Genomic DNA, 26,737 nt, shown 5'->3' on the forward strand with positions numbered 1-26,737 from the left:
AGTCTGTGCGATAGCACAGACACACAGAACTTCACTTAGCTGCTGCTACTATCCATTTGATACAGTTTTGCTTCCTGCACACTTCACCCTTCTTCCCCTCCTCCCACTTTGCCTATTTGGTGAGCTCTCTAAAATGTTAAGATGGCCCCAATGCAGTGTCAAAGGCAGCACATTTGGTGTGAAGCAGTGTGTGTGTGCCAATATGTCTACCTGAGTACATTGTGTAGAGGGTGTGTGTGTGTGTGCGCATGTTTATGCATGCATGTGTGTGGGTTTAGCTACCCGCTGATGCTGCTCGTGCGGGACAGTGTGTTGCTGGGGGAGGCAGGGGGCGTCTGGTAACTGTAGCTGTAGTCTGATCCCTTCAGATCCAGGATCACCTGTTCAGAAGTAGGGAGAAAAAGAGTTTCAATGTGGGAGAATGAGAATATGGATAAGTGGGAGTTTTTAACACTGCGTGCAAGTACGTGATTAAGTGCATTTGTGAAGGTATATTGATGTCAGTGTGTGTGTGGCATGAACAAGTGTGTGTGTCCACGTCTTTTTTGGTGAAAATATATATGTCTGTGTCAAGTGTTTGGCTGTGTGTAAGAATTATCCATCGGACCTGTTCACTGGCCGGGGGTAGTTTGCTGGGCTCGGCCGTCAGGGTGCTCAGGTCTTCCAGGATGGTCTGCAGGTGGGTCACCTCTCCGAGCATGCTGATCTCATGATCCTGCACACAAACAACCACAGAACCCAGATCAGATCACAGACACACAACTAACAGGTACCCCTAACCCCTCACCCTTAACCATATGGAAATACAATTGATGACCACAAGTATGTGGACACCTGCTCATCGAACATCTCATTCCAAAATCATGGGCATTTACAGTTGAAGTCGTAAGTTTAGATACACCAGCCAAACACATTTAAACTCAGTTTTTCACAATTCCTGACATTTAATCCTAGTAAACATTCCTCGTCTTAGGTCAGTTAGGATCACCACTTTATTTTAAGAATGAGAAATGTCAGAATAATAGTACAGAGAATGATTTATTTCAGCTTTTATTTCTTTCATCACATTCGCAGAGGGTCATAAATATACATAGTCAATTAGTATTTGGTAGCATTGCCTTTAAATTGTTTAACTTGGGTCAAACATTTTGGTTAGCCTTCCACAAGCTTCCCACAATAAGTTGGGTGAATTTTGGCCCATTCTTCCTGACAGAGCTGGTGTAACAGTCAGGTTTGTAGGCCTCCTTGCTCGCACACGCTTTAACAGATCTGCCCACAAATGTTCTATAGGATTGAGGTCAGGGCTTTGTGATGGCCACTCCAATACCTTGACTTTGTTGTCTTTAAGCCATTTTGCCACAACTTTGGAAGTATGCTTGGTGTCATTGTCCATTTGGAAGACCCATATGCGACCAAGCTTTAACTCCCTGACTGATGTCTTGAGATGTTGCGTCAATATATCCACATAATTTTCCTTCCTCATGACGCCATCTATTTTGTGAAATGCATCCCTCCTGCAACATGATGCTTCCACCCATGTGCTTCACGGTTGGGATGGTGTTCTTCGGCTTGCAAGCCCCCCTCCAAACATAACGATGGTCATTATCGCCAAACAGTTCATTTTTTTGTTTCATCAAACCAGAAGACATTTCTCCAAAAAGTATGATCTTTGTCCCAATGTGCAGTTGCAAACCGTAGTCTGGATTTGTTATGACGGTTTTGGAGCAGTGACTTCTTCCTTGCTGAGCGGCAATTCAGGTTATGTCAATATAGGACTCATTTTACTGTGGATATAGGAACCCTGCCTAGAAGGCCAGCATCCCGGGGTCACCTCTTCACTGTTGATGTCGAGATTGGTGTTTTGCGGGTACTATTTAATGAAGCTGCCAGTTTAGGACTTGTGAGCTAACTGTTTCTCAAACTAGACAGTCAAATGTACTTGTACTCTTGCCCAGTTGTGCACCGGGGCCTCCCACTCTTTCTATTCTGGTTAGAGCCAGTTTGCCCTCTTCTGTGAAGGAACACAGCGCTGTACGAGATCTTCAGTTTCTTGGCAATTTTTTGCATGGAATAGCCTTCATTTCTCAGACCAAGAATAGACTGACGAGTTTCAGAGGAAAGTCTTTGCTTCTGGCCATTTTGAGCCTGTAATCGAACCCTCAAATTCTGATGCTCCAGATACTCAACTAGTCTAAAGAAGGCCAGTTTTATTGGTTCTTTAAACATAACAGTTTTCAGCTGTGCTAACATAATTGCGAAAGGGTTTTCTAATGATCAATTAGCCCTTTAAAATGATAATCCAAGTTTACCTATCACAACGTGCCATTGGAACACAGGAGTGATGGTTGCTGATAATGGGCCTCTGTAGATATTTTAAAAAATCAGCCATTTCCAGCTACAATAGTCATTAACAACATTAACCATGTCTACACTGTATTTCTGATCAATTTGACATTATTTTAATGGACAAAAAACATGCTTTTCTTTCCATAACAAGGAACATTCTAAGTGACGCCACATTTTTGAACAGTAGTGTATAGTTTCTCCATTTTAATTTTTTCCTGGTTTTCAAATGGTTGTTTTTCCACTCAAAATTATAATTCATAATATAAAATTATAGTTCATAGAGTAACAACGAAAACGGATGTTTTCAGTCCATGTCAATGCATCTGAAGACAATCTTTTTTTTAAGTCTAGAGGAAAAATAACATCAAGATTTGTGTAATTCTCCTTTAATTGTGCATATGGCAATTTAAAGACAGCCCATGCAGAAATCGGTCCGCCATTTCCTGGTTGCTAAAATTTTAATAGTCCGCCTATTTTCAGTTTGTGTGACAAAACAAGTATAGTGTAGAGAATCATTGTCCAATTTAAACCACTGTGAAATATATTTTACAAAACATAGTATTTATCTGTTTGAAGCCGGTGTACAAAACTTTGTTATTAACTCAGTAAAAAAAAATCCACTGTCAACTGCGTTTATTTTCAGCAAACTTAACATGTATAACTATTTGTATGAACATAAGGTGCAGCAACAGACAAACTGAACAAGTTCCAGACATTATTACATTTCTGTTTGTCACGTGTCCCTGAACAAAGGGGGGGTGTCAAAATCAAGAGTAACAGTCAGTATCTGGTGTGGCCACCAGATGCATTAAGTACTTCAGTGCGCCACCTTCTCATGGACTGCACCAGATTTGCCAGATCTTGCTATGAGATGTTACCCCACTCTTCCACCAAGGCACCTGCAAGTTCCCGGACATTTCTGGTGGGAATAAGTCCTAGCCCTCACCCTCCGATCCAACAGGTCCCAGACGTGCTCAATGGGATTGAGATCCGAGCTCTTCTCTGGCCATGGCAGAACACTGACATTCCTGTCTTGCAGGAAATCACGCACAGAACGAGCAGTATGGCTGGTGGCATTGTCATACTGGAGGGTCATGTCAGGATGAGCCTGCAGGAAGGGTACCACGTGAAGGATGAGGATGTCTTCGCTGTAATGTACAGCGTTGCGATTGCCTGCAATGACAAAAACCCCATCTGATGATGCTGTGACACACCACCCCAGACCATGACGGACCTTCCACCTCCAAATCAATCAAGTTCCAGAGTACAGGCCTAGGTGTAATGTTCATTCCTTCGACGATAAACACAAATCCAACCATCACCCCTGGTGAGACAAAACCGCAACTCAGCACTTTTTGCCAGTCCCGTCTGGTCCAGTGACGGTGGGTTTGTGCCCATAGGCGACGATGTTGACGGTGATGTCTGGTGAGGACCTGCTTTACAACAGGCCTACAAGCCCTCAGTCCAGTCTTTCTCAGCCTATTGCAGACAGTCTGAGCACTGATGGAGGGATTGTGCATTCCTTGTGTAACTCGGGCAGTTGTTGTTGCCATCCTGTACCTGTCCCGCAGGTGTGATGTTTAGATGTCCCGATCCTGTGCAGGTGTTGTTACAAGTGGTCTGCCACAGCGAGGACGATCAGCTGTCCATACTGTCTCCCTGGAGTGTCGTCTTAGGCGTTGCACAGTACGGACATTGCAATGTATTGCCCTGGCCACATCTGCAGTCCTCATGCCTCCTTGCAGCATGCTGAAGGCACGTTCACATAGATGAGCAGGGACCCGTGGCATCTTTCTTTTAGTGTTTTTCAGAGTCAGTAGAAATGTCTCTTTAGTGTCGTAAGTTTTCATAACTGTGACCTTAATTGCCTACTGTCTGTAAGCTGTTAGTGTCTTAACAACCGTTTCACATGTGCATGTTCATGAATTGTTTATAGGTCATTGAACAAGCATGGGAAACTATGTTAAAACCCTTTACAGTGAAGAACTGTGAAGTTGTATTTTTTACAAAGTATCATCGAAAGACAGGGTCCTGAAAGAGGGCTTCTTTTTTTGCTGAGTCTAAACTTAAAAATAGGAAGCATAGAAATAGAGTTCACATAACAGATCTACTGCTTCTTAGACTTGCTTTCAATGAGAATGATAGATCTTTAATAACTCATGTGTATGTGAATGTTGTGGGGTGCCCAAAAAGTTACATATTGCAGCTTTAAATATGCATCTAGTGAGTAACTGGGCCGGTCTAGTGATGGTTTTGTACTGCTGCTGCTCATTTCATGGCAAAGTTTGCCAATTAGTTATGAATGATATACTTCTGCCAGGTAAGCCATCTTTGCAGTTAACATTTAAATTAGGTTTTGGGGAAAGTATCTCTGTCAAGCCAAAACACTTATCAAATCAACTGGCTACACACAAGAGTAATAGAAAAATGTGCACACCACACAGACAGGAGTAATATTGCAGATAATTGGCAGGTAGTGTTAGCCACTATTGGCTTAAAAAGCCAAACTTAACAGGGTTGTGATAATGTCAATGTTGCATTAATTAGATAATAGCTGGGATCTTGTGGTGTCTGATACTTATGAGATTTATCCATGACAGTTTTGTGGTGGAAAACGTGAAAATTGCTTGTACTTTCAGAATTGTTTGGCGAGCTACTCATAGGTCGGCTGCAAGCTACTGGTAGGTCGCGATTGACCTGTTGGGAGAACCTGGCCTAGGCTAACCAATTCTAAATGGCGCTAGCCGTTCACAAAGTAGGGTCATCACAAGTTACCACAGCCACAGTCCTAAAACCTGCCCATTTCTAAAATGTTTCTAAAAAATGTAATTTTGAAACTAACCCTTAACCACACTGCTAACCTTATGCCTAACCTGAAAAAAAACAATTTTGACTTTATGGCGGTGGTAACTAGTGACAACCGCAAAGAAGCCTAAGCAGAATATAGATGGCACAATTATTCCAAAACTGCAGATCGTTGTTGGATTTCCCTACTTCAGTCAACCAGTCAACTTTGAATTGCGATAAAACTGTCGTCTTTTGGCAAGGAATTTAGCTTGTCTATCCCATCAAAACGTTTTTATAGGCATTTATTTCTGTAGGCCTAACGGGAGCTTGTGTGAGCACTCAGCACGCGTGTGCAGAGGGAGCGGTCCGAACACAATTGAGTGAGCGAAACAGAGGGGAAAGGGAATTTAGGGAGAAGAACAGTGTGATGCTACTCACCAGCACGGGTTTGAGCATGCTGACAAAGGAGCAGTAGCGGCCCCTCTCCTCGATGAGCGCACGGCATGCGGCCCTCTTCTCAGTCTCCTCCAGCACAGCATAGCGTACGTTCACATCCTGCAGGGCGCTGTCCAACTGCCCGCGCACTTCATCCTTCCCTGGGGAAGCATAGGAGGGGAACCAAAGATGTCAGACAAAGCAGAAGGCTACAAGACAGGCACACAAAGCCAGTGGGCTGCTATAGCAAGTCAACAAACCCAGGATATAAAACAATGCCCCATGCCCGAAACACATTTGTTGGGAGGGGGGCCAATCTGTCCTCACAACTTATTGAATATACAAATATTTTAAGACCAATTTTCCTTCCCTTTCTAATTGCAGTCTTATTTTCCCCCAAGCTTTTAAAGTAAAATTCAGACCACAATTGAGGAACTGTAAAAAGAAGCTGGCCATATAGTAGAGTGGCTGCCATAACATACTTTAACCACTAGATGGAAGTATAACATTGATATTTCCCTGCGGGTGTAGAGCGTCTAAATAAAGAGGTTACCACATCAGCGTCGTTACAGCCTCCTCTCCTCCTCAGCTGTTATGTCAGTGTGCTCTCTGGGGAGACGCATGCTGCAAGCCTGTCAAGAGGTGGTGGACACTGGTATTTGGGTTCACTGGGCCAGAGTGAAGGCCAACAGCGTGCAGCATGAAGGCTGTGTGTGTGTTGAAGAATGCTGTGTGTGGTATGCAGGGGTCTTTAAAGAGACAACAGGGGGTGTGTGCCTGCCTACTCATCTCAGTTCAGCTGCCATGGAAAGAGGTTCCACATACAGTTGGCTGACACGCACACCTTAATACCTCAAACACACACCTGTAATGCCTAACAAACACACATACACTTACCAATTACATAACACATCTACACAGTATAACACACACACACAATATGCTAACTGATTCCACTACTAGAGTACCTTATGATAAGCTATAGACCACACTATCTACCAAGAGAGCTCTCATCTATATTATTCGTACCATCGAGAGTATTCTGACAGGTTGCGTCACCGCCGGTATTGCAACTGCTCGGCGCAACAGAGGGTAAGTGCGTACGGCCCGGGGCCAAGCTTCCTGCAATCCAGGACCTATATAATAGGCGGTGTCAGAGGAAAGCCCATACAATTGTCAGAGACTCCAGTCACGGCACCAGAGCATCAAGTCTAAGACCAAAGTCTCCTTAACAACTTCTACCCCCAAGCCATAAGACTGCTGTACAATCAATGAAATGACCACCAGACTATTACATTGACGACCCCCTCCCATTTGTTTTGTACGCTGCTGCTTTTTTCTAAGTGGCTCCCATTTTGGCTGTAGTGTTTTCATGTGCGTGGATGAGAGCACATTCTTCGTTGTTCATCTCCGGTAAAGACAATAAAGATTCTCAGTCTTAAATTTTATTGTTTATTTACGCATTAGGGTACCTGAGGTTTGATTCTAAACAGAGTTTTTGGGGATATAAAGAAGGACATTATCGAACAAAAGGACCATTTATGATGGAGCTGGGACCTTTTGGAGTGCCAACAGAAGATTATCTTCAAAAGGTAAGGCATTTATTATATCGCTATTTCTGAATTTCGTGGCGCACCTGCCTGGTTGAAAAATGTTTTTCATGCTTTTGTATGTGGGCGCTGTCCTCAGATAATCGCAATGGTGTGCTTTCGCCGTAAAGCCTTTTTGAAAGCTGACAGCGGCTAGATTAACAAGAAGTTAAGCTTTATTTTGATGTATGACACTTGTATTTCCATGAATGTTAAATATTTCTATTTATGTATTTTGAATTTCGGGATCCGCAATTTCACCGGTTGTTGTCGAGGTGGGTCGCTAGCAGAACGCCTGCGCCAGAAAGGTTAAGGTCTACACTTGTTGCATTCACCCCCCACAATGCAGCAGCATACACAGAAATAGAATGAATTGATCAGGTTTGGTACCATGGCAATTTGACTGGTAAAGTCATGGGTACACTTGCAATGGATTCCTGGTATTGTGATGCAATCATTTCCATGATAATGTAGAATGTTCATTCAAATTATGTTAACCGATGTGGCTCACGCGATGGAAAGTATTTTTTGTAATGTCAGTTGAGGTGAATCATCAAATCACAGCACATATTGATGGGTACACTTCCTGCTTTTACCTTCTGCTTTGTTCCTGTGGTTACACTCACAATGGCCACCAGTTCAACCATTATAAATAATAATAATATTATGCCACCATTGATTTGAATGGGGATGCACCTATTCAATCTATTTCTACGGCAGCAACTTATTATAGAGACCGCCGTCATTTGGGCTGGCCATCATCCAAAATTCCATGACCGTCACAACCCTATTCACTTAGCAAGAAAACGCTGACAAAGGGGGTCGCCTCACTACTAGTCCTTAGGAAACTATATTCTATTGTTTTATGCATCATTTCTTACATTGTTTGCCCAGAAAACCTTGTGTTATTACATACAGCCGGGAAGAACTATTCAATATCAGAGAGACGTCAACTTATACCTACATAAGAATTCCTTTGCATTGGGTTTTGGGTCCTGGACTTCCTGACGGGCCGCCCCCAGGTTGTGAAGGTATGAAACTTCTCCACTTCGCTGATCCTCACATTGGGGCCCCACGAGGGTGCGTTCTCAGCCCACTTCTGTACTCCCTGTTTACCCATGACTGCGTGGCCATGCATGCCTCCAGCTCAATCATCAAGTTTGCAGATGACACTACAGTCAGTGGTAGGCTTGATTATCAACAACGACGAGATGGCCTACAGGGAGGAGGTGAGGGCACTCGGAGTGTGGTGTCAGGAAAAAAACTCAATGTCAACAAAACGAGATGATCGTGGACTTCAGGAAACAGCAAAGGGAGCACCCCCCTATCCACATCGACAGCAGTGGAGAAGGTGTAAAGTTAGTGTACATTTCAAACAAACAAGAAATGGTCCACGCACACAGACAGTGTGGTGAAGAAGGCGCAACAGCGCCTCTTCAACCTCAGGAGGCTGAAAAAAATTTTTGGGCTTGTCACTGAAAACCCTCTAACTTTTACACGTCCACAATTGAGAGCATCTGTTGGGCTGTATCACCGCCTGGCACGGCAACTGCACCGCCCACAACCGCAGGGCTCTCCAGAGGGTGGTGTGGTCTGCACAACGTATCACTGGGGGAAAACTACCTGCCCCCCAGGACACCTACAGCACCAGATGTTACAGAAGGTCAAAAAAGATAAAGGACAGTAACCACCCCGAGTCACTGCCTGTTCACCCAGCTTCCATCCAGATGGTGAGGTCTGTACAGGTGCATCAAAGCTGGGAAAGAGGTAGAAGCTGTTTTTGAATCTCAAGGCCATCAGATTGTTAAACAACCAGCAATAGCACAGAGGTGGCTGCCTACCTACAGACTTGATATTGTTGGCCACTAATGTTTACGTATCTCACATTGCTCATCTCATATGTATATACTGTATACTTCATTATCTATTCTTTACAATCTTAAGACACTCACTGCTCATCCATATATTTTATACGTATACATAATATAGCAAGCTTTTTGGGTCGGCTTCTGGAATCAGTTCAAATGCGTTAAGAAGCCTAGTAGTTAGAACGTTGGGCCAGTAACCGAAAGGTTACTAGATCAAATCTCCGAACAGACAAGGTAAAAATCTGTCGTTCTTCCCCTGAACAAGGCAGTTAACCCACTGTTCCTAAGCAGTCATTGTAAATAAGAACTTGGTCTTAACTTCGTATCGCTGGGGGGCAGTATTTAGTAGCTTGGATGAATAAGGTGCCCAGAGTAAACTGCCTGCTACTCAGCCAAGAAGATAAGACATGCATATTATTAGTAGATTTGGATGGAAAACACAAGTTTCTAAAACAGTTTGAATGATGTCTGTGAGTATAACAGAACTCATATGGCAAGCAAAAACCCGAGAAGAAAAAAATACAGTGTGAAATTTGGTCCAATTGCACTTCCCACGTCTTCCACTAGATGTCAACAGTCTTTAGAACCTTGTTTCAGGCTTCAACAGCTGACATTTATTCCCTTCACACACACACATATAACCCCCGTCTTTCTAGAGGACATGATCCTGAGCAGAAGTATGAAGGGCTTGAGATACCATGCATAGCCAAAAACACCGCAACATCAACTCCTCTGGGAGATGGAACTCTGGAGAACCTCGGAATTTTGGTGAAGTAACCAAAATTTGGCAAAGATGAGCAAACTTCTCCATTATAATTGTGCACGGTTTTTGACCAGGGCCCATAGGACTCTCGTCAAAAGTAGTGCATCAAGTAGGGAATAGGGTGCCATTTGGGACATAGATGCAGCACGCCCTAAATCCAAACATCAGTCACAAAGGTAAATGTTAACTGTTGTCAGCTGATGAATGAGATTGCACCCATTCTCTTGTCATTCAGAAGGATAAAAAACGACAACTAGAAAACCATTCTCTTGCCAGTAGTCAACAGGGATATCCCATTGCGAAGAGCCTTTTGCTGTGCCATGCTGACTGGAAGAATGTATAGCCTGTACAGAAAACTGTACTGGAAGTAAATCCATGATGTGCTGCTACACAATCATAATGGAATAGGGTGTCATTTGGGGGGGGGGGCACTTTATCTGAGAGCCATGAAGGTAAATCAGGGTTAAGGCGCTGGGATGGATTGCACTCTCCAGAGAAGAGATACAGTCAGCTGCCCGTGTTTATTTATGGCTGGGTCTTGTGTTGGGGATGTGAGGGATTTTACACAGGGAGAGAAAAAGAGAGAGAGAGCAAATGGTGGAAATGGAGAGATGAAAAAGAGAGAGTATTTAAGTCCCGGAGAGTGGTGCTCAGACAGTGTACCTTGGATAATTACCGTCCTGATCAGAAACCTATATTCCCGGTTGTTCCCAAAATGCTTGGTCTTTGTGAAAACTTGGGTGTTTTCAGATTTTCGATCCAGATCTTCAGCCGTGATGGAAGTTGACGATATTTACTCTTGCATGATGTTTCAGTGAATAATGTCCAATGAAAACATAGGCTTTTTTCAATAAATAGTAGAGTGCCATATTGACAGCTGGAGTGTGATTGTATTCACATGGGGACTTTCAAGAGTATGTTTGTGATGATCCTGCAAAGTTAACTGGAACAAATGTTTCATAAACACACTTCTATTAAACCAATACATTTCCATTAACCCTTTACACTCGTACCGTATACTGTTTGATAATAGCAGATTTGAACACAGGTAAGTGCCTAAATTGGAACACAGTGGCTGTACAATAACATGCTATAAATAACGGCAGAGCTCATCTTCTCTTCACAGAGCTGTATGGGCTTTGACTGACAGCCGTTCCGAACTTGAGCACTGCGCGCAACAAGTTGCCTCCATCCCTCCAGCTAATTGGGGAACTTTTGCAAATGTTTTGTCTGATTGAGGGAAATGCTGTAAATTAAGGAGGACTCAACTTAGACATTGAGGAATTTAATGAATACAGCTTTGATCTCATACAACCAAGCCAAACACCCCAAATGTATCCAAATGTGCACTTCACATTATAAAACTATTGCCATATACAGTGTCAATGTTTATGATCACAAGATGGCATGTCATACCCTGGGCAATTATCAAGAAAATTTGCCGCAGAACTCCCACGCGAATCCACTCACAACTCCATTCTATGCGCATCAAAATAATGATCCGTTTCTCTGAATTGCCACATGAAAGTCTAACAATGCTGACCAAACCGGACCCTCGCGTTATTTTACCTGAAATGCACAAGGTCCTCTATTCCGACAATGAATTCACAGGTAAAAGGGAAAACAGAGTTAGTTTCTAGTAATCTCTCCTCCTTCAGTCGTCTGTGTCTGACTTTATATGACGGTTGGCAACCAACTTTAAGGTGCATTACCACCACCACCAACTGGACTGGAGTGTGACTTAAGTTAATCTTTCAAATCACCCACTTGGGTATATCCTCCTAAAAAACCAATGAGGATATGGGAGGCGGGACTATTCTATTCTAAGTTCTATTTTAGCACCTGGCTATGTAGACGCTCACGAGCAGTTTGGTTGAAATTAGTGAATAACATGCATGTGTACATTTTATTTTGCAACGCATGCGCATGAATCCCTGCCCCAGAACCAGTTCCCGCCACAGGGCACCATCTGCTTCTCCAAACTTGAAACGTTCGCAAAGCCTATGTATGCCAGGTTGTAAAGCGGATTGGTGTGCTTAATTTCACATAGTATCTCCCCGTTTTAAACCTTGTTATTCTGTTTCGTGCCTACTGAACACAACCCAGGTTTATATGGCTGTGACTCACTCACTCAACATGGGGAAGTTGTCATGAATGGCCCAGGAGTAGCTTATCAGATTTAAAATGGCGAAACAGGTTCAACCATCAAGGGCAGGACCTGTACTGTAAAACCACAGCAGTGTGCCTCTACTTGTGTAAAAAGATTGTCCCCATGTCATTCTTCCACCCTCCTCTCACGCATCGCCAGAGACGATGTTTTAGAGAATTTTTCAGTAAACTACGTGTGTGGCGTCATGTGGGTTTACTGATGTCAATGTTGTTAAGAGTGCCCCATAGTGGCGGTGGGGTTATGGTATGGGCAGGCATAAACAACGGATAATGAACACAATTGCATTTTATTGATGGCACTTTGAATGCACAGAGATACCGGGATGAGATCCTGAGGCCCACTTGCTGTGCCATTCATCCACAGCCATCACCTCATGTTTCAGCATGATAATGCACGGCCCCATGTCGTACACAATTCTTGAAAGAAGAAAATGTCCCAGTTCTTCCATTGCCTACATACTCACCAGACATGTCACCCATTGAGCATGTATGGGATGCTTTGGATCGGCGTGTTCCTGTTCCCACCAATATCCAGCCACTTCGCACAGACATTGAGTGGGACAACATTCCACAGGCCAAAATCATCATGAGGCAAATGGTAACACCAGATACTGACTGGTTTTCTGATCCACACCCCCATTTTCTTTTTAAGGTACACACACACACACACACACACACACACACACACACACACACACACACACACACACACACACACACACACACACACACACACACACACACACACACACACACACACACACACATACAAATTTGTGGATGCCGCAATTTCAGCCACACCCGTTGCTGACAGGTGAATAAAATCGAGCACACAGCCATGCAATCTCCATAGACAAACATTGACAGTAGAATGGCCTGACTGAAGAGCTCAGATATTTTCAACATGGCACCGTCATAGGATGATACCTTTCCAACAAGTCAGTTTGTAAAATTTCTGCCTTGCTAGAGCTGCCCGGTCAACTAAGTACTGTTATTGTGAAGTGTAAACATCATGGTGCAACAGCAAGCTCAGCTGCGAAGTGGTAGACCACACAAGCTCACAGAACAGGACCGCCAAGTGCTGTAGCGTGTAAAATGCGTATGTCCTCAGTTGCAACACTCTCTACAGAGTTCCAAACTGAGTCAGCAAGCAACGTCAGCACAATAACTGTCATGTGCAACGCCAAGCGTCAACTGGAGTGGTGTAAAGCTCGCTGCCATTGGAATCTGGAGTAGTGGAAATGCATTCTCTGGAGTGATGAATCACGCTTCACCATCTGACAGTCTGACGGACAAATCTGGGTTTGGTGGATGCCAGGATAAAGCTACCTGCCCGAAATGCATAGTGCCAACTGTAAAGTTTGGTGGAGGAGCTATAACGTTCGGGGGCTGTTTTTCATGATAGGCCCCTTAGTTCCAGTGAAGGGAAAGCTTAAGATAACCGCATACAATGACATTCTAGACAATTCTGTGATTCCAACGTTGTGGCAAAAGGGGAAGGCCCTTACTCGTTTCAGCATGACAATGCCCCCGTGCATAAAGCGAGGTCCATACAGAAATGGTTTGTCGAGTTTGGTGTGGAAGAACTTGACTGGCCTGCACAGAGCCCTGACCTCAAGCCCATCGATCACCTTTGGGATGAAAAGGAACGCAGACAGCGAGCCAGGCCTAAACACCCAACATCATTGCCCAGCCTCTCTAATTCTCTCGTGGCTGCATGGAAGCAAGTCCCTGCAGCAATTTTCCAACATATAGTGAAAATCCTTCCCAGAAGAGTAGAAGCTGTTATAGCAGCAAAGGTGGGACCAACTCCATATTAATGCCCATGATTTTGGTCATGAAGTGTATATGTGACCAACAGATGCATATCTGTATTCCTGGTCATGTGAAATCCTGTATTCCTGGTCATATGACCTAATGAATTTATTTCAATCAACTGATTTCCTTATATGAGCTGCAACTCAGTAGAATCAGACATTTTTTCATGTTGCATTTTTGTTCAGTATAGTTACAAAAGCATGTAAAAATGCTTATATGCTTTAACCCTTTACACTTGTGGGAATTGGCCTATATGGATAGGGCTAAATTGAAACGTTTCTTAACTTCTTGCGTCGAGCCAACCCGGATCCGGTATCATGACTACAGCCTCAAGCTCATTACCATAACGCAATGTTAACTGTTCATGAAATTCGCAAATGAAATTAAATCAATATGCTAGCTCTCATGCTTAGCCTTTTGTTAACAACACTGTCATCTCAGATTTTCAAAAATATGCTTCTCTACCATAGCAAACTAGCATTTAGCATTAGCATTTAGCGTTAGCATTAGCAGACAACATTTTCACAAAAACCAGCAAAAACATTCAATAAATCATTTACCTTTGAAGAACTTCGGATGTTTTCAATGAGGAGACTCAGATAGCAAATGTTCAGTTTTTCCTGAAAGATTTTTTGGGCTGGAGAAATCTGTCCGTTTGGTGCGTCACGTTTGGCTACCAAAAAACGAAAATTCAGTTATCCAAACGCCAAGCTTTTTTCCAAATTATCTCCATAATATCGACTGAAACATGGCAAACGTTGTTTAGAACCAATCCTCAAGTTGTTTTTCACATATCTCTTCAATGATGTATCCTTCCTGGAAGTATGAGTCTCCTTCTGTATCGCATGGTAAAATAATTGCCACTGGGAATTACGCACCAAATTAGACAAAGGACACCGGACGGCCCTCTGGCAAATGTAGTCTCTTATGGCCAATCTTCCAATGATATACCTACAAATACGTCACAATTCTGCAGACATCTTGGACGAACGGCAGAGCGCATAAGCTCGTTCACAGCACATTCACAGCCATATAAGGAGACCAGAGTAAAACAGAACGTCAAAAATCCTGCTCGTTTCCTGTTTGAAGTTTCATCTTAGTTTCGCCTGTAAAATCAGTTCTGGGGCACTCACAGATAATATCTTTGCAGTTTTGAAAACGTCAGTGTTTTCTTTCCAAAGCTGGCAATTATTGGCATAGTCTAGCATCTTTTCGCAACAAAATATTGCGCTTAAAACGGGCACTTTTTTTTATCCAATAATGACATAGCGCCCCCATAGGTTGAAGAGGTTAAAGAAGAAATCTGAAATGCATATGCATAAGCATGGCAGCAATTGGAAGGGAACAGTTTAGAGACCGTGTCCTCAACTTTGGTCTAATCATTTCCCCATAACATTTCACCTAACTCAAGACTAAATCCAGACATTACACTTTAGATTGTTTGTGCATTTTACATTTACTGTACTTGTCGCCGTATTTGTTGATAACGAAATCTGAAAAACCTTGGGACACATTCAGTAATAAGAATAATCCTGGAAAATGTTGGGTAGGTGCAACATAATACAAAACAATGACAAGGGTTTGAATGAAGACTAATTAGTGTCTCCAAGTGGCCACACACCTCTCCAAAGTCCGCAGTTCCTAAAGTCATTTCAATGTACTTTTATAATTCAAAGTAGTCTTCAACAATAGGGTGCTACTTTGAGCACTCCTAGCTGTGTCGTTAAGGAACTAGAGCAAGTACACTTGTAGTTGTTTTTTGTTTGGAACATAACACTGCATCACCGCCATTATACAATTACTGTTTACACAATCCAAAAACTTCCCATTTTATAAATTGCAATCTGGGTTAGGTGGGCTTTATTTGAAAGCTTGTTCAATTGCCAACATGGCTAGTTAGGTTCTAAAATATGATCTTAGTGTTACATGCTGACCACACCGCTCGCGTCGCAAAATAAATAAATTGACCGTGTGCATTTCAGGTAAAATAACAACCGTGTTTATATCCCAGGACAAATTAGCTAGCAATAGCAAGCTAGCTAGCTAAATTGCTGTGAATGTTTCATGTGTTTCAACCTGTCCCCAAATTAATAAAGTTGGTTCAGAGTTCGTTTTGATATTTCAACCTGTGTCCTGATCACGTCGTGTGGATGAACAAAATCAAAATGCGTGTGATGGCGCACGTGTGTGCCCGGTCTAGTCAGCATGTTATACTTGCTTGAAGTGTGAGATAGGGAAGTCTGGGAACCTCAGGAAAGTCTCAACTAGTGCTGTTACGGTGACCATATTACTGCCACACCAGTGGTAACAAGTCATGACCGCTGTCAAATTCCACGTGACCCAGAGCCTCTGGGTTCGCGCACAGGCTCTGTCGCAGCCGGCCGCAACCGGGAGGTCCGTGGGGCAACGCACAATTGGCCTAGAGGCGTCCGGGTTAGGGAGGGTTTGGCCGGAAGGGATGTTCTTGTATCATCGCGCACTAGCGACTCCTGTGGCAGGCCGGGCGCAGTGCCCGCTAAACAGGTGGCCAGGTGCATGGTGTTTCCTCCGACACATTGGTGTGGCTGGCTTCCGGGTTGGATGCGAGCTGTGTTAAGAAGCAGTGCGGCTTGGTTGGGTTGTGTTTCAGAGGACGCATGGCTTTTGACCTTAGTCTCTCCCGAGCCCGTATGGGAGTTGTAGCGATGAGACAAGATAGTAACTACTAACAATTGGATACCATGTAATTGGGGAGAAAAGGGGGTAAAATTTGACAATAAAAAAATCAGTGTGACCGCATATTCACGGTAACTAAGCTTCTCCAAAACTGCACTCGGATACCGCTGAGTAGCCTACCAAACTTGCCAGTCGCTAATGGCATGGTACTCAGCGATCTATTGTCCCTCTAATCACTCTGACATCAATGCAATCGGAAATTAAATCTGTCACTTCATGAGAGCCCATGAGCTCATGTTGCGCAACAATTTTATAGGCCATGCGCAATTGTGTGAGAAAACAGTTGATGGCCTCTACTAAAAAGAGGATCCCATCAGCTTTCTATAGGCAGACAGATACATCTTTGTAGCCTATTCCTGCTTCTGACAAACCTTTCAGCAGGGTTCTGGTGGACTGTGTTGGTCATTTCCCCAAAACCACCATGTGTGCTGCAACTCATGTCAAAAGTCTTCCTGCAAGTGCTACAACAGATGGCTGCAACCCATTGCCCCCTAGTGACGACCACCCAAAGTGTCAAGGTGATCTTGAGAGATTTCATTAGACTTTGAAGTCCATGTTGAGAGCTTACGGCTATAAATTTGAGAAAGACTGGGATGAAGGGGTCCCTCGTGCTGTTTGCAGCACAGGAGATTCAGGAATCTCTCGGTTTTAGTCCGAATGAGCTCGTGTTGCTTGGACATCACGTCAGATGTCCTTTGAGCTTGCTGAGAGAGAGGTTGGTGAAGGGCGACACCTTAAACACAAAATCAAATCTGTTGGAGCACGTTAGCGCTTTCGATACAGATTGCACCGCTCCTGAGCTTGCCAGTGAGGATCTGGAGAAGGCGCAGACAAAAAGTTTTGTACGATGGAAAGGCCCGAAACTGCACTTTCGATGTGGGTGACCAAGTCCTGGTTTTGTTTCCCATTCTGGAGTTACTGTTGCAAGCTCACTTTCAGGCCCTTGCCCAAATGTGCAAAAAAAGAGAGGCCACACCAGAATGCAGGGAAAAATAAAAAAAACTGTCTCATGTCAAAAGGTTTAAATCATAATTCATCCTCTACGATCCAGCGGAAAAGTGGTGGATGAAAAGGGAAAAGTGGTGGAAATCAGTAGTGTTTTCTGCCCGTAGCCACGGCTGTCACCGTGGACTATGGTCTTCCTCAAGAGCACCAGGAAAGCCCAATATACCCTGTGAGACAGCTGAGTAACTTGAGTAGAGATCGACCGATAATGATTTTTCAACGCCGATAGATTATTGGAGGACCAAAAAACCGCTGATACCGTCGCCAATTTTTATTTTTTTATTTGTAATAATGACAATTACAACAATACTGAATGAACACTTATTTTAACTTAATATAATACATCAATAAAATCAAATTAGCCTCAAGTAAATAATGAAACATGTACAATTTGGTTTAAATAATGCAAAAACAAAAGGGTTGGAGAAGAAAGTAAAAGTGCAATATGTGCTATGTGAGAAAGCTAACGTTTAAGTTCCTTGCTCAGAACATGAGAACATATGAAAGCTGGTGGTTCCTTTTAACATGAGTCTTCAATATTCCCAGGTAAGACGTTTTAAGTTTTAGTTATTATAGGAATTATAGGCCTCTATACAGTTTGTATTTCATTAACCTTTGACTATTGGATGTTCTTATAGGCACTTTAGTATTGCCAGTGTAACAGTATAGCTTCCGTCCCTCTCCTCGCTCCTCCCTGGGCTTGAACCAGGAACACAACGACAACAGCCACCCTCGAAGCAGCGTTACCCATGTGCAAGGGTAACTACTAGAAGGCTCAAAGTGAAGTTTGAAACGCAATTAGCGCGCGCTAACTAGCTAGCCATTTCACTTCAGTTACACCAGCCTCATCTCAGGAGTTGATAGGCTTGAAGTCATAAACAGCGCAATGCTTGACGCACAACGAAGACCTGCTGGCAAAACGCACAAAAGCGCTGTTTGAAACGAATGTTTACGCGCCTCCTGCCTACCACCGCTCAGTCAGATACTTGTATGCTCAGTCACATTATATGCAACGTATAGGACATGCTAGATAATATCTAGTAATATCAACCATGTGTATTTAACTAGTGATTATGATTGATTGTTTTTATAAGGTAAGTTTAATGCTAGCTAGAAACTTACCTTGGCTTACTGCAGTCGCGTAACAGGCAGTCTACTTGTGGAGTGCAACGAGAGAGAGGCAGGTCGTAATTGCGTTGGACTAGTTAACTGTAAGGTTACAAGATTGGATCGACCGAGCTGACAAGGTGAAAATCTGTTGTTCTGCCCCTGAACAAGGCAGTTAACCCACTGTTCCTAGGCCGTCATTGAAAATAAGAATGTGTTATTAACTGACTTGCCTAGTTAAATAAAGGTATTTAAAAATATACATATATATTTTTTTAAATCGGCGCCCAAAAATACCGATTTCCGATTGTTATGAAAACATGAAATCGACCCCAATTAATCTGCCATTCCGATTGATCGGTCGACCTCTACTCAATAGATTCTAGAAAACCTTTTGGCACACTTGTCTCCGGAGGAAAAAGATGACATTGTTGAACTGCATTTTGAATATCAGGGTTTATTCTCAGATGTGCCAACTCCACAAATGTACTAGAGCATGACACTGATGTTGTGGACTCTGCCCCAATCAAACATGCTTATCGACTGAACCCTGAAAAGACTGAAGCTTTGCAGTGAGGTGGAGTTCATGCTTGAGCACTGCATTGCGCAACATGGCAGTCTGTGGAGTTCGCCCTGTATTTTAATACTTAAGGCAGATGGCTTTCTGGAGTTTTGTTCTGAATTTCGGAAACTCAGTGCCTCTACTAAGTTGGACTCCTACCCTTTCGAGGTCGACCATTGTGTGGACCGTGTTTGCGCTGCTAAGTACATTAGCAAGTTCAACCTGCTGAAGGGATATTGGCAGGTCCCTCTAACTGAGCACGCCAAAGAATTGTGTGCTTTTGTAATGCTTGATAGTTTGCTTTCCTATCTTTGTCTTCCATTCAGGTTACAAAATGCTAAGAACCTTTTGGTCTCTGCAGTGGTGCTAGTGGCTCCGTATTTCTGTCGTCCATAGGTTTTGTACACCAATGCCAGCGATGTAAGAGCAGGGGCTGTGCTCCTACAGAAAGACAATAACAATTGAGCACCCTATGGGGTACTTTTCAAAGCAAGTTTTGTTTTGGGTCCTTCCAAGGGGATGAGAGTTAGGTAAAATCACGTACATTTCTATGTTTTTCAAACTTCAGAATTTTAAGAAAGAAAATAAATATATATATTATGCACAGTAAATCAAATAAGGTGGCTTTTTTGTCTTGTATTTAATTGTTGACAGTTAGTAGACACCATGTTTATATTGGAGAACCCAAAGCATTTAAGTTGATAATGTTGTGAGATGGAAATTATTTTCTGTTTGATGTGAGCAAACTTGTCCAACAAAAATATAGGATATAGTTGTTGTCTTATGAGGAAGGTGTTACTGGCTCTGGTTTTCACATTTATATTTTGAGGTTGGAAGTTAGCACATGGGGCGCACCGATTGGTGTCACCTCGTTATGTGTTACACCTGTGCTGGTTTGTCATCTCATTAGTGGGAAGGGGTTTTACCTGGCAGGCTGACTACCTGTTATGCGAGAGCAGCAAGGAGCAAAGGTAAGGTGCTAGCTAGCATTAAACGTATCTTGTAAAAAACAATCAATCATAATCACTCCACATGGTTGATGATATTACTAGTTTATCTAGCGTGTCCCACGTTGCATATAATCGATGCGGTGCATGTTAATTTATCATTGAACCACAGCACACTTCGCCAAACGGGTGATTTAACAAGCGCATTAGCGAAAAAAAGCACTGTTGTTGCACCAATGTGTACCTAACCATAAACAACACCTTTCTTAAAATCAACACACACGTATATATATTTTTAAACTGCATATTTCTGTTCTGTGCAGGCAGAGTCATGGTATATGCCGCAGTTTGGGCCGCCGGGCTCGTTGCGAACCGTGAAGACGATTTCTTCCTAACAAAGACTGCCAACTTCACCAAACAGGGGATGATTTAACAAAAGTGCATTTGCGAAAAAAGCATAACCGTTGCACGAATGCACCTAACCATAAACACCAATGCCTTTCTTAAAATCAACAATACACAGATGTATATATTTTAAACCTGCATATTTAGTTAAGAAATTCATGTTAGCAGGCAATATTAAACTAGGGAAATTGTGTCACTTCTCTTGCGTCCATTGCACGCAGAGTCAGGTTATATGCAATAGTTGGGCCGCCTGGTTCATTGCGAACTAATTTGCCAGAATTTTACGTAATTATGACATAACATTGAAGGCTGCGCAATGTAACAGCAATATTTAGACTTATGGATGCCACCCGTTAGATAAAATACAGAACGGTTCTGTATTTTACTGAAAGAATAAACGTTTTGTTTTGAAAATTATAGGTCATTAATATGGTCAAATCCAGAAACTAAGGCTCGTATTTGTGTGTGTTATGCTATAATTAAATCTGATTTGATAGAGCAGTCTGACTGAGTGGTGGTAGGCAGCAGCAGGCTCGTAAGCATTCATTCAAACAGCACTTTTGTGCGTTTGCCAGCAGCTTTTCGCAATGCTTCAAGCATTTATGTTTATATTTATATTTATTTATGACTTCAAGCTTATTAACTCCCGAGATTAGGCTGGTGTAACCGATGTGAAATGGCTAGCTAGTTAGCGGGGTGCGCGCTAACAGCCTTTCAAACGTCACTCATTCTGAGACTTGGAGTAGTTGTTCCCCTTGCTCTGCAAGGGTGGCGGCTTTTGTGGAGCGATGGGTAACTATGCTTCGAGGGTGGCTGTTGTCGATGTGTTCCTGGTTCGAGCCCTGGTAGGGGTGAGGAGAGGGACGGAAGCTATACTGTTACACTGGCAATACTAAAGTGCCTATAAGGACATCCAATAGTCAAAGGTTTATGAAATGCAAATGGTATAGAGAGAAAGTCCTATAATACCTATAATAACATCAACCTAAAACTTCTTACCTGGGAATATTGAAGACTCATGTTAAAAGAAACCACCAGATTTCATATGTTCTCATGTTCTGAGCAAGGAACTTAAACGTTAGCTTTTTTACATGGCACATATTGCACTTTCACTTTCTTTTCCATCACTTAGTTTTTGCATTATTTACAACAAATTGTACATGCTTCATTATTTATTTGAGGCTAGATTAATCAAATCAATGTATTATATTAAGTTTAAATAAGTGTTCATTCAGTATTGTTGTAATTGTCATCATTACAATAAATAAATAAATGCGTTTTTTATTTAAATCAGCCGATTAAATCTGTATCGGCTACTTTTGGTCCTCCAATAATCGGTATCTGTGTTGAAAAATCATAATGGTCAACCTCTAGTCCTAGGTACCAGTAGTTGCTAGTCAACTTTCAGCGTACACCCCCATGAATGTTTTTCAGAACCCCTCCTAACACCCCACCTGGTGCATTTTGGTTGTGGTCGGATTTTTGTTTGTTTGTTCCCCTTCTGTTTGAGCGACATTATTAGTTTTTCTTGCTGGGGAACATAACGGATTGGTTAGGGGTATTGCATATCTAGAGCTGTTAAATGCTCCAGATGGGATCAGTTCAGTGTTCGCCCCCATGCTGCCTAGCACCACTAAGACAGAGATATCCCAGGAATCTGTACTTCCCTCCTCTGATTGCTGCTCTACAGGGAGGCCTGAGGACAGCTTCCCACAGTGGCTCAGAAGGGTGAGTTAGCACTGAGGACAATGCACCACCCTCTCTGGTAACAAACAGGGCCCACTTGATGTGAAACACACCTAGACACACACGCCAATCTCAAATAAGAGGACACTCCCCAGCACCGAACATTCCCACGAGGCATGATGTTACAGCCACATTCACTTTAGTATAAAGCTACAGATTAGTTTAATTACCGCCATACAAGACCACCCATATTAACTGCACCGAGAACTCAAACAGAAACTGTTTGAGTTCTCGGTGCAGTTACACCACATTTCTACTTCACTTTCACAGGTAGTTAACTTGTTTCAAAGTTCTAGTGTATCATGTATTTTTCTCAGAGTTTATACTCAATTCAATTAATCTTTCTCTGATTGATTAGGAACCAGGGTAGCTTTCGTTCCATGTTTCCTAGGGATAAGAGGGTTTTGTCAGTCCCAACTCACTTACTCCCCATCTGACCTCCCTGACCTCGTCTTTGGACCCAAGAGATCAAAAGTAATCTCTAAGACGCAGAGATACAGCTGCCCACATTCCTTCAGCGGTTCATTTCGCTAACAAAGCCCGACTCTACTCCACCTGTGCCTTTATCTAACATTCATGCACTACATGCATTGGAAATTTGTAGGCCATTCAAGTCTCAGGGTGTGGCATGTGCATTAGAAACTTAAATGGGCATTGTTCAATTTATTAAACCGGGTCACTAGGTGATATGGGGGAAAAATCCATAGTGATAATCTAAACAATCACAATAACGATATATCAAAGATGACCATGTAAATTTAGCATGTGATATGATTATGACATGGCTATGTAAAACATCCTACTGAACGTGATCAAGAAAAGCAGCGTGCTCCTGTTCTGCTAAACAGCATTCGGTCTTGTGCATTTAGGTAGAATATCGTATGAAAATATCATGGAATGCTAACCTCTGACAAATATATTGCGATAACAACAAAATGTTATCACCCAAGACAGAGTTCACCTTTTAACCATGACCTGATTGCAAATCACCTCTCCCAGATGAACCCCATGGCAGAGGTCCTTGTTAACCTGGGGTTTCAAACTCACGGCCTGCGGGCCAAGTGCGGCCCTCAAGCCAATTCAATGTGGCCTGTGGTTGGCCCCTGTTATAAACCAAGGCCTCTGCTAAGGAGGTGGGTTTGGTTAAGGGAGAGGGGTCAAAGGGCACCCTAACCCAGATAATGTACACCTTCCCCCCGGGACTTCTCAGCCACATGGCCTATTTCCACAAGAGGAACGACTGCCTGAATTCGAGTCAGGGCTGCACATTACTGGATTTTATTGCACTTCCCTTTTTGAACTTCAAAAGGACAGTAGCTAACTAGTCAGTGTCTCTCTAAGCATTACATGCGACAGGGACTCATCCTAGAAAGACAAATACAGCCTTGAACTACGAAGTGGCCTTCCTAAATGTACACTTGATTTATTTCGCTCTGAGCTGCATTGAGCCAAGTTAAGTTTACAATGAGTCTTGGCTGTTGCTGCTACTACACTATTCTGGTGGGATTATTTGCTGAACCCCGCCCGGCGGTTTGCCTCTTTTTCCAGATACGCTCTCTGTTTCAACATTGTCCAATGGGTCCTTTGTAGGGCAAGGCAGGGAGGGAGGGCAATGCGCTGCCAAAAATAATCATGGGACCAATAGACTGACCATACTACAGAGAGGACAACAAACGTGAGAAACAGTGGAAAGGAGCAGGGAAGTCAAAGTATTCATTCAGTTCAGGCGTGGTGGTGATCATATCGGCCTGTCTTGTGTTACAAAGCACCTTTGGACTGTGGAAGAGTTAGAATGCAGCATTTTAATAGTTTGTGGGTTCAGGGTTCTTCATTTTAATAGGTGGAGGTGTGGCATACTAAGAAAGCAAGGGCCTCGTCTTGACTTTACGCGTGCTGGATTGGTGTAACGGATAATGACGATATCCTACTGACACCACTATCAGTCAGCCCCCCACCCCACCCTCGACCAGGTGTGTTGCTGCCTGATACCTTCCAACTGCACATTACCACACAATGGGGTTACACTAACCGACAATGAAGACTCAGCACTCTTAAATCAACAATGTTGAAAAACTCCATCAAATGTATGTATCGTCATATCAAAACTGCCACCAGACAGTCACCACATTTAAGGTCCAGGCTACATCATGGGAAATGTACAACTAAATAAATTCTTTAGGGCATCACACGCTGTGCTCAAGCTTTCCCTGCCCCCATCACTGCCTCGATGTTTACAGTGTTACAAGGGGCAAAACTGAACTATTGAGACGAGATCCCATGTCAACCCTGTTGACAAAAAACAATTCCTCTAACCCAGGCAGCTATCCACAAATGTTTCTGATTGAGTGGGACCAACTCTCAACAGGGGGTGTTTCCTACACTTGTGTGCGGAGGCGCCTCCCTTAGACTCTAAGGCCTTGTTTATGGGGAACAATCAGGTCACAGCAACAGGCCTGTACAGTACGAGCCTACTACTGCCCTACATTTAGCATAGCTGAGAGGGAAATGGCATAGCTTCAGCTCAAAACCCTCATGCTTCTGCTCATCTCCCTGCCATCAAAATGCGCAGTGATACCATTAGCATACTAATCTCTTTTCTCTCAGCTCAGCTTAACAATTCAACATCTTCTGCGCCTCACATACTGCTGGGTTCCCTCTCATCATCCGGATTGGCAGATCAAATCCCTCTCCAGAAAGAGAGCTGCTATGACGGGCTCTTCACATAGCGGGTGCTAGAAATTGCTAGTGTAGTCAAGTATCTACAAGTCTTAAATTGGGTAAACGGAGCAGGAATGGCAAGGTTTACAGATCATGTTCACCTGTGGAATGACAACCTCAGACCATCAGAGGACAATTATATTAGTTCATCTTAGAACGCAAACCTCGTCTTTGCCTTTGGGTGACGGAAATATTGTGTTTGCCTTTAGGTGCCTTGGACTAGTTCAAACGGTAAGCATTATTGCGCCTTTAGAAAGACTGCAGTCAAAGGAATAAAAGCCTCCCTGCCCACTTCATGTAGTTTGACTGTTATATCCAGTAATGTCAGTTTATGGTTGCTTGGCTACCCATACTCCTTGCTCCGGCCAAACTCTATGCCATGTCCACGGACGTTTGTTTCTTTTCCAGAATGTGTCTGGATCGGAATACCTCGGACTATTTTGAGGATAGACCATGTGATTGGTCCCAGAAACCGATAGTCTGGGCCAGAGACAGAACACACGTGGGTAAAGCGGTGTTTTGAAAATTCGTCATGGACTTTGATACTCTGATTGGTTAGGGATGATCCAATCACTGTTGACATTGTTTTGTACAACAACCCTCATTTTGATGTCACCACAAACAACTTCAATTATGGCAGTCTCAGACTGAAGCATGTAGCAAACGATAGACCAGCGGAAGAATTCAGTTTGAATTGTCAGGCAAAGTTTATGGATCTCAAACAAAGAGCCTGTGAAGCCTTGAGATGGTAATATATAATAATGCATGCCATTTAGCTGACACTTATCTAAAGTGACTTAGTCATGCATATATACATTTTTCGTATGGGTGACCCCAGCGGGAATCAAACCCACTACCCTGGTGTTGCAAGCACCATGCTCTACCAACTGAGCGACTGAGGACCACACTCTGTTACTGAGGACCAGATGGTGAGTGGTGAATAAGCTATAGAGAGGGCGTTCTGTCAGATAAGAGCAGTCTGCGCAGTCAAGCTCTGAGGAGTGTTTCCAGTCTACAGTTGACATCAACTCCGCCATAACAGGGCGAACTGGAGGCGTTTCTGCACTGAAGCTCTGAAGTGGGTTGACGCCACATAATAATGACAGACCTTTCATCGGTGATTGAATGTGCAAAGTCACAAAGACACATGTTCGTCATGCCTCTCCCACTTTCGGTACCCATATTTTCATATGATAGTTCTGTTGCGATACCAAGAACTTGAGGAATAAACACAAATTCTCAGAAGACTGAAGCTCATAGTTCAGAGCCATAGGTCCGCGATAGTCAAGACATCATTACCAGCCTAGCATTTAAATGTTATAATGGGCATGTGTACTATCACATTTAATCTTAAGCTAAATAATGATGTAAGACTGTTGTTATTGTCATATAATTTCACATTGGGAATAATGTCTACACCTTCACATCCTCGTAGGGAGACTAAGAAAAAAGTCCTGAGCTAGAGCTAAACACAAACCCAACCTGGCTGAAACAATACCATTTATGGAAGAGGAAAATGGTAGGTGTGGTGAGATGGTTTGGCGAAGGAGGGGCCCCGTAACAACCGCATGCATGGAGAAACCACATCATTGTCTCCTTTCACAATACCAGCTGTGATGAGGTAACCTGACCCTCTGTAATAAATGTTGCGCTGCTCGTTGCTATGCATCACACTCTCCATTCAGGTGTAGTCCAAGCCTTCCCCCAAACCTACACACTGGCCTAGATAAGAAAATACCCTTGGCAGAGTGTCACAT

General features: G+C 43.1%; 1 protein-coding gene across 1 annotated transcript in view; it reads right to left on the reverse strand.

Annotated features, from left to right (window-relative positions):
* The window catches only part of LOC124002643 (protein MTSS 1-like), a 118,818-nt gene that overhangs the window by 19,674 nt on the left and 72,407 nt on the right, over positions 1-26,737 (reverse strand). The window contains exons 7-9 of the mRNA XM_046310228.1: positions 5,572-5,729; positions 608-715; positions 283-380 (exon numbers count right to left, since the gene is read on the reverse strand). Of these exons, the coding sequence (XP_046166184.1) occupies positions 283-380; positions 608-715; positions 5,572-5,729 (364 nt within the window). The remainder of the gene's footprint in view (positions 1-282; positions 381-607; positions 716-5,571; positions 5,730-26,737) is intronic.

Source organism: Oncorhynchus gorbuscha, linkage group LG18, assembly GCF_021184085.1.
Source record: "Oncorhynchus gorbuscha isolate QuinsamMale2020 ecotype Even-year linkage group LG18, OgorEven_v1.0, whole genome shotgun sequence".
NCBI classification, from domain to species: Eukaryota; Metazoa; Chordata; class Actinopteri; order Salmoniformes; family Salmonidae; genus Oncorhynchus; species Oncorhynchus gorbuscha.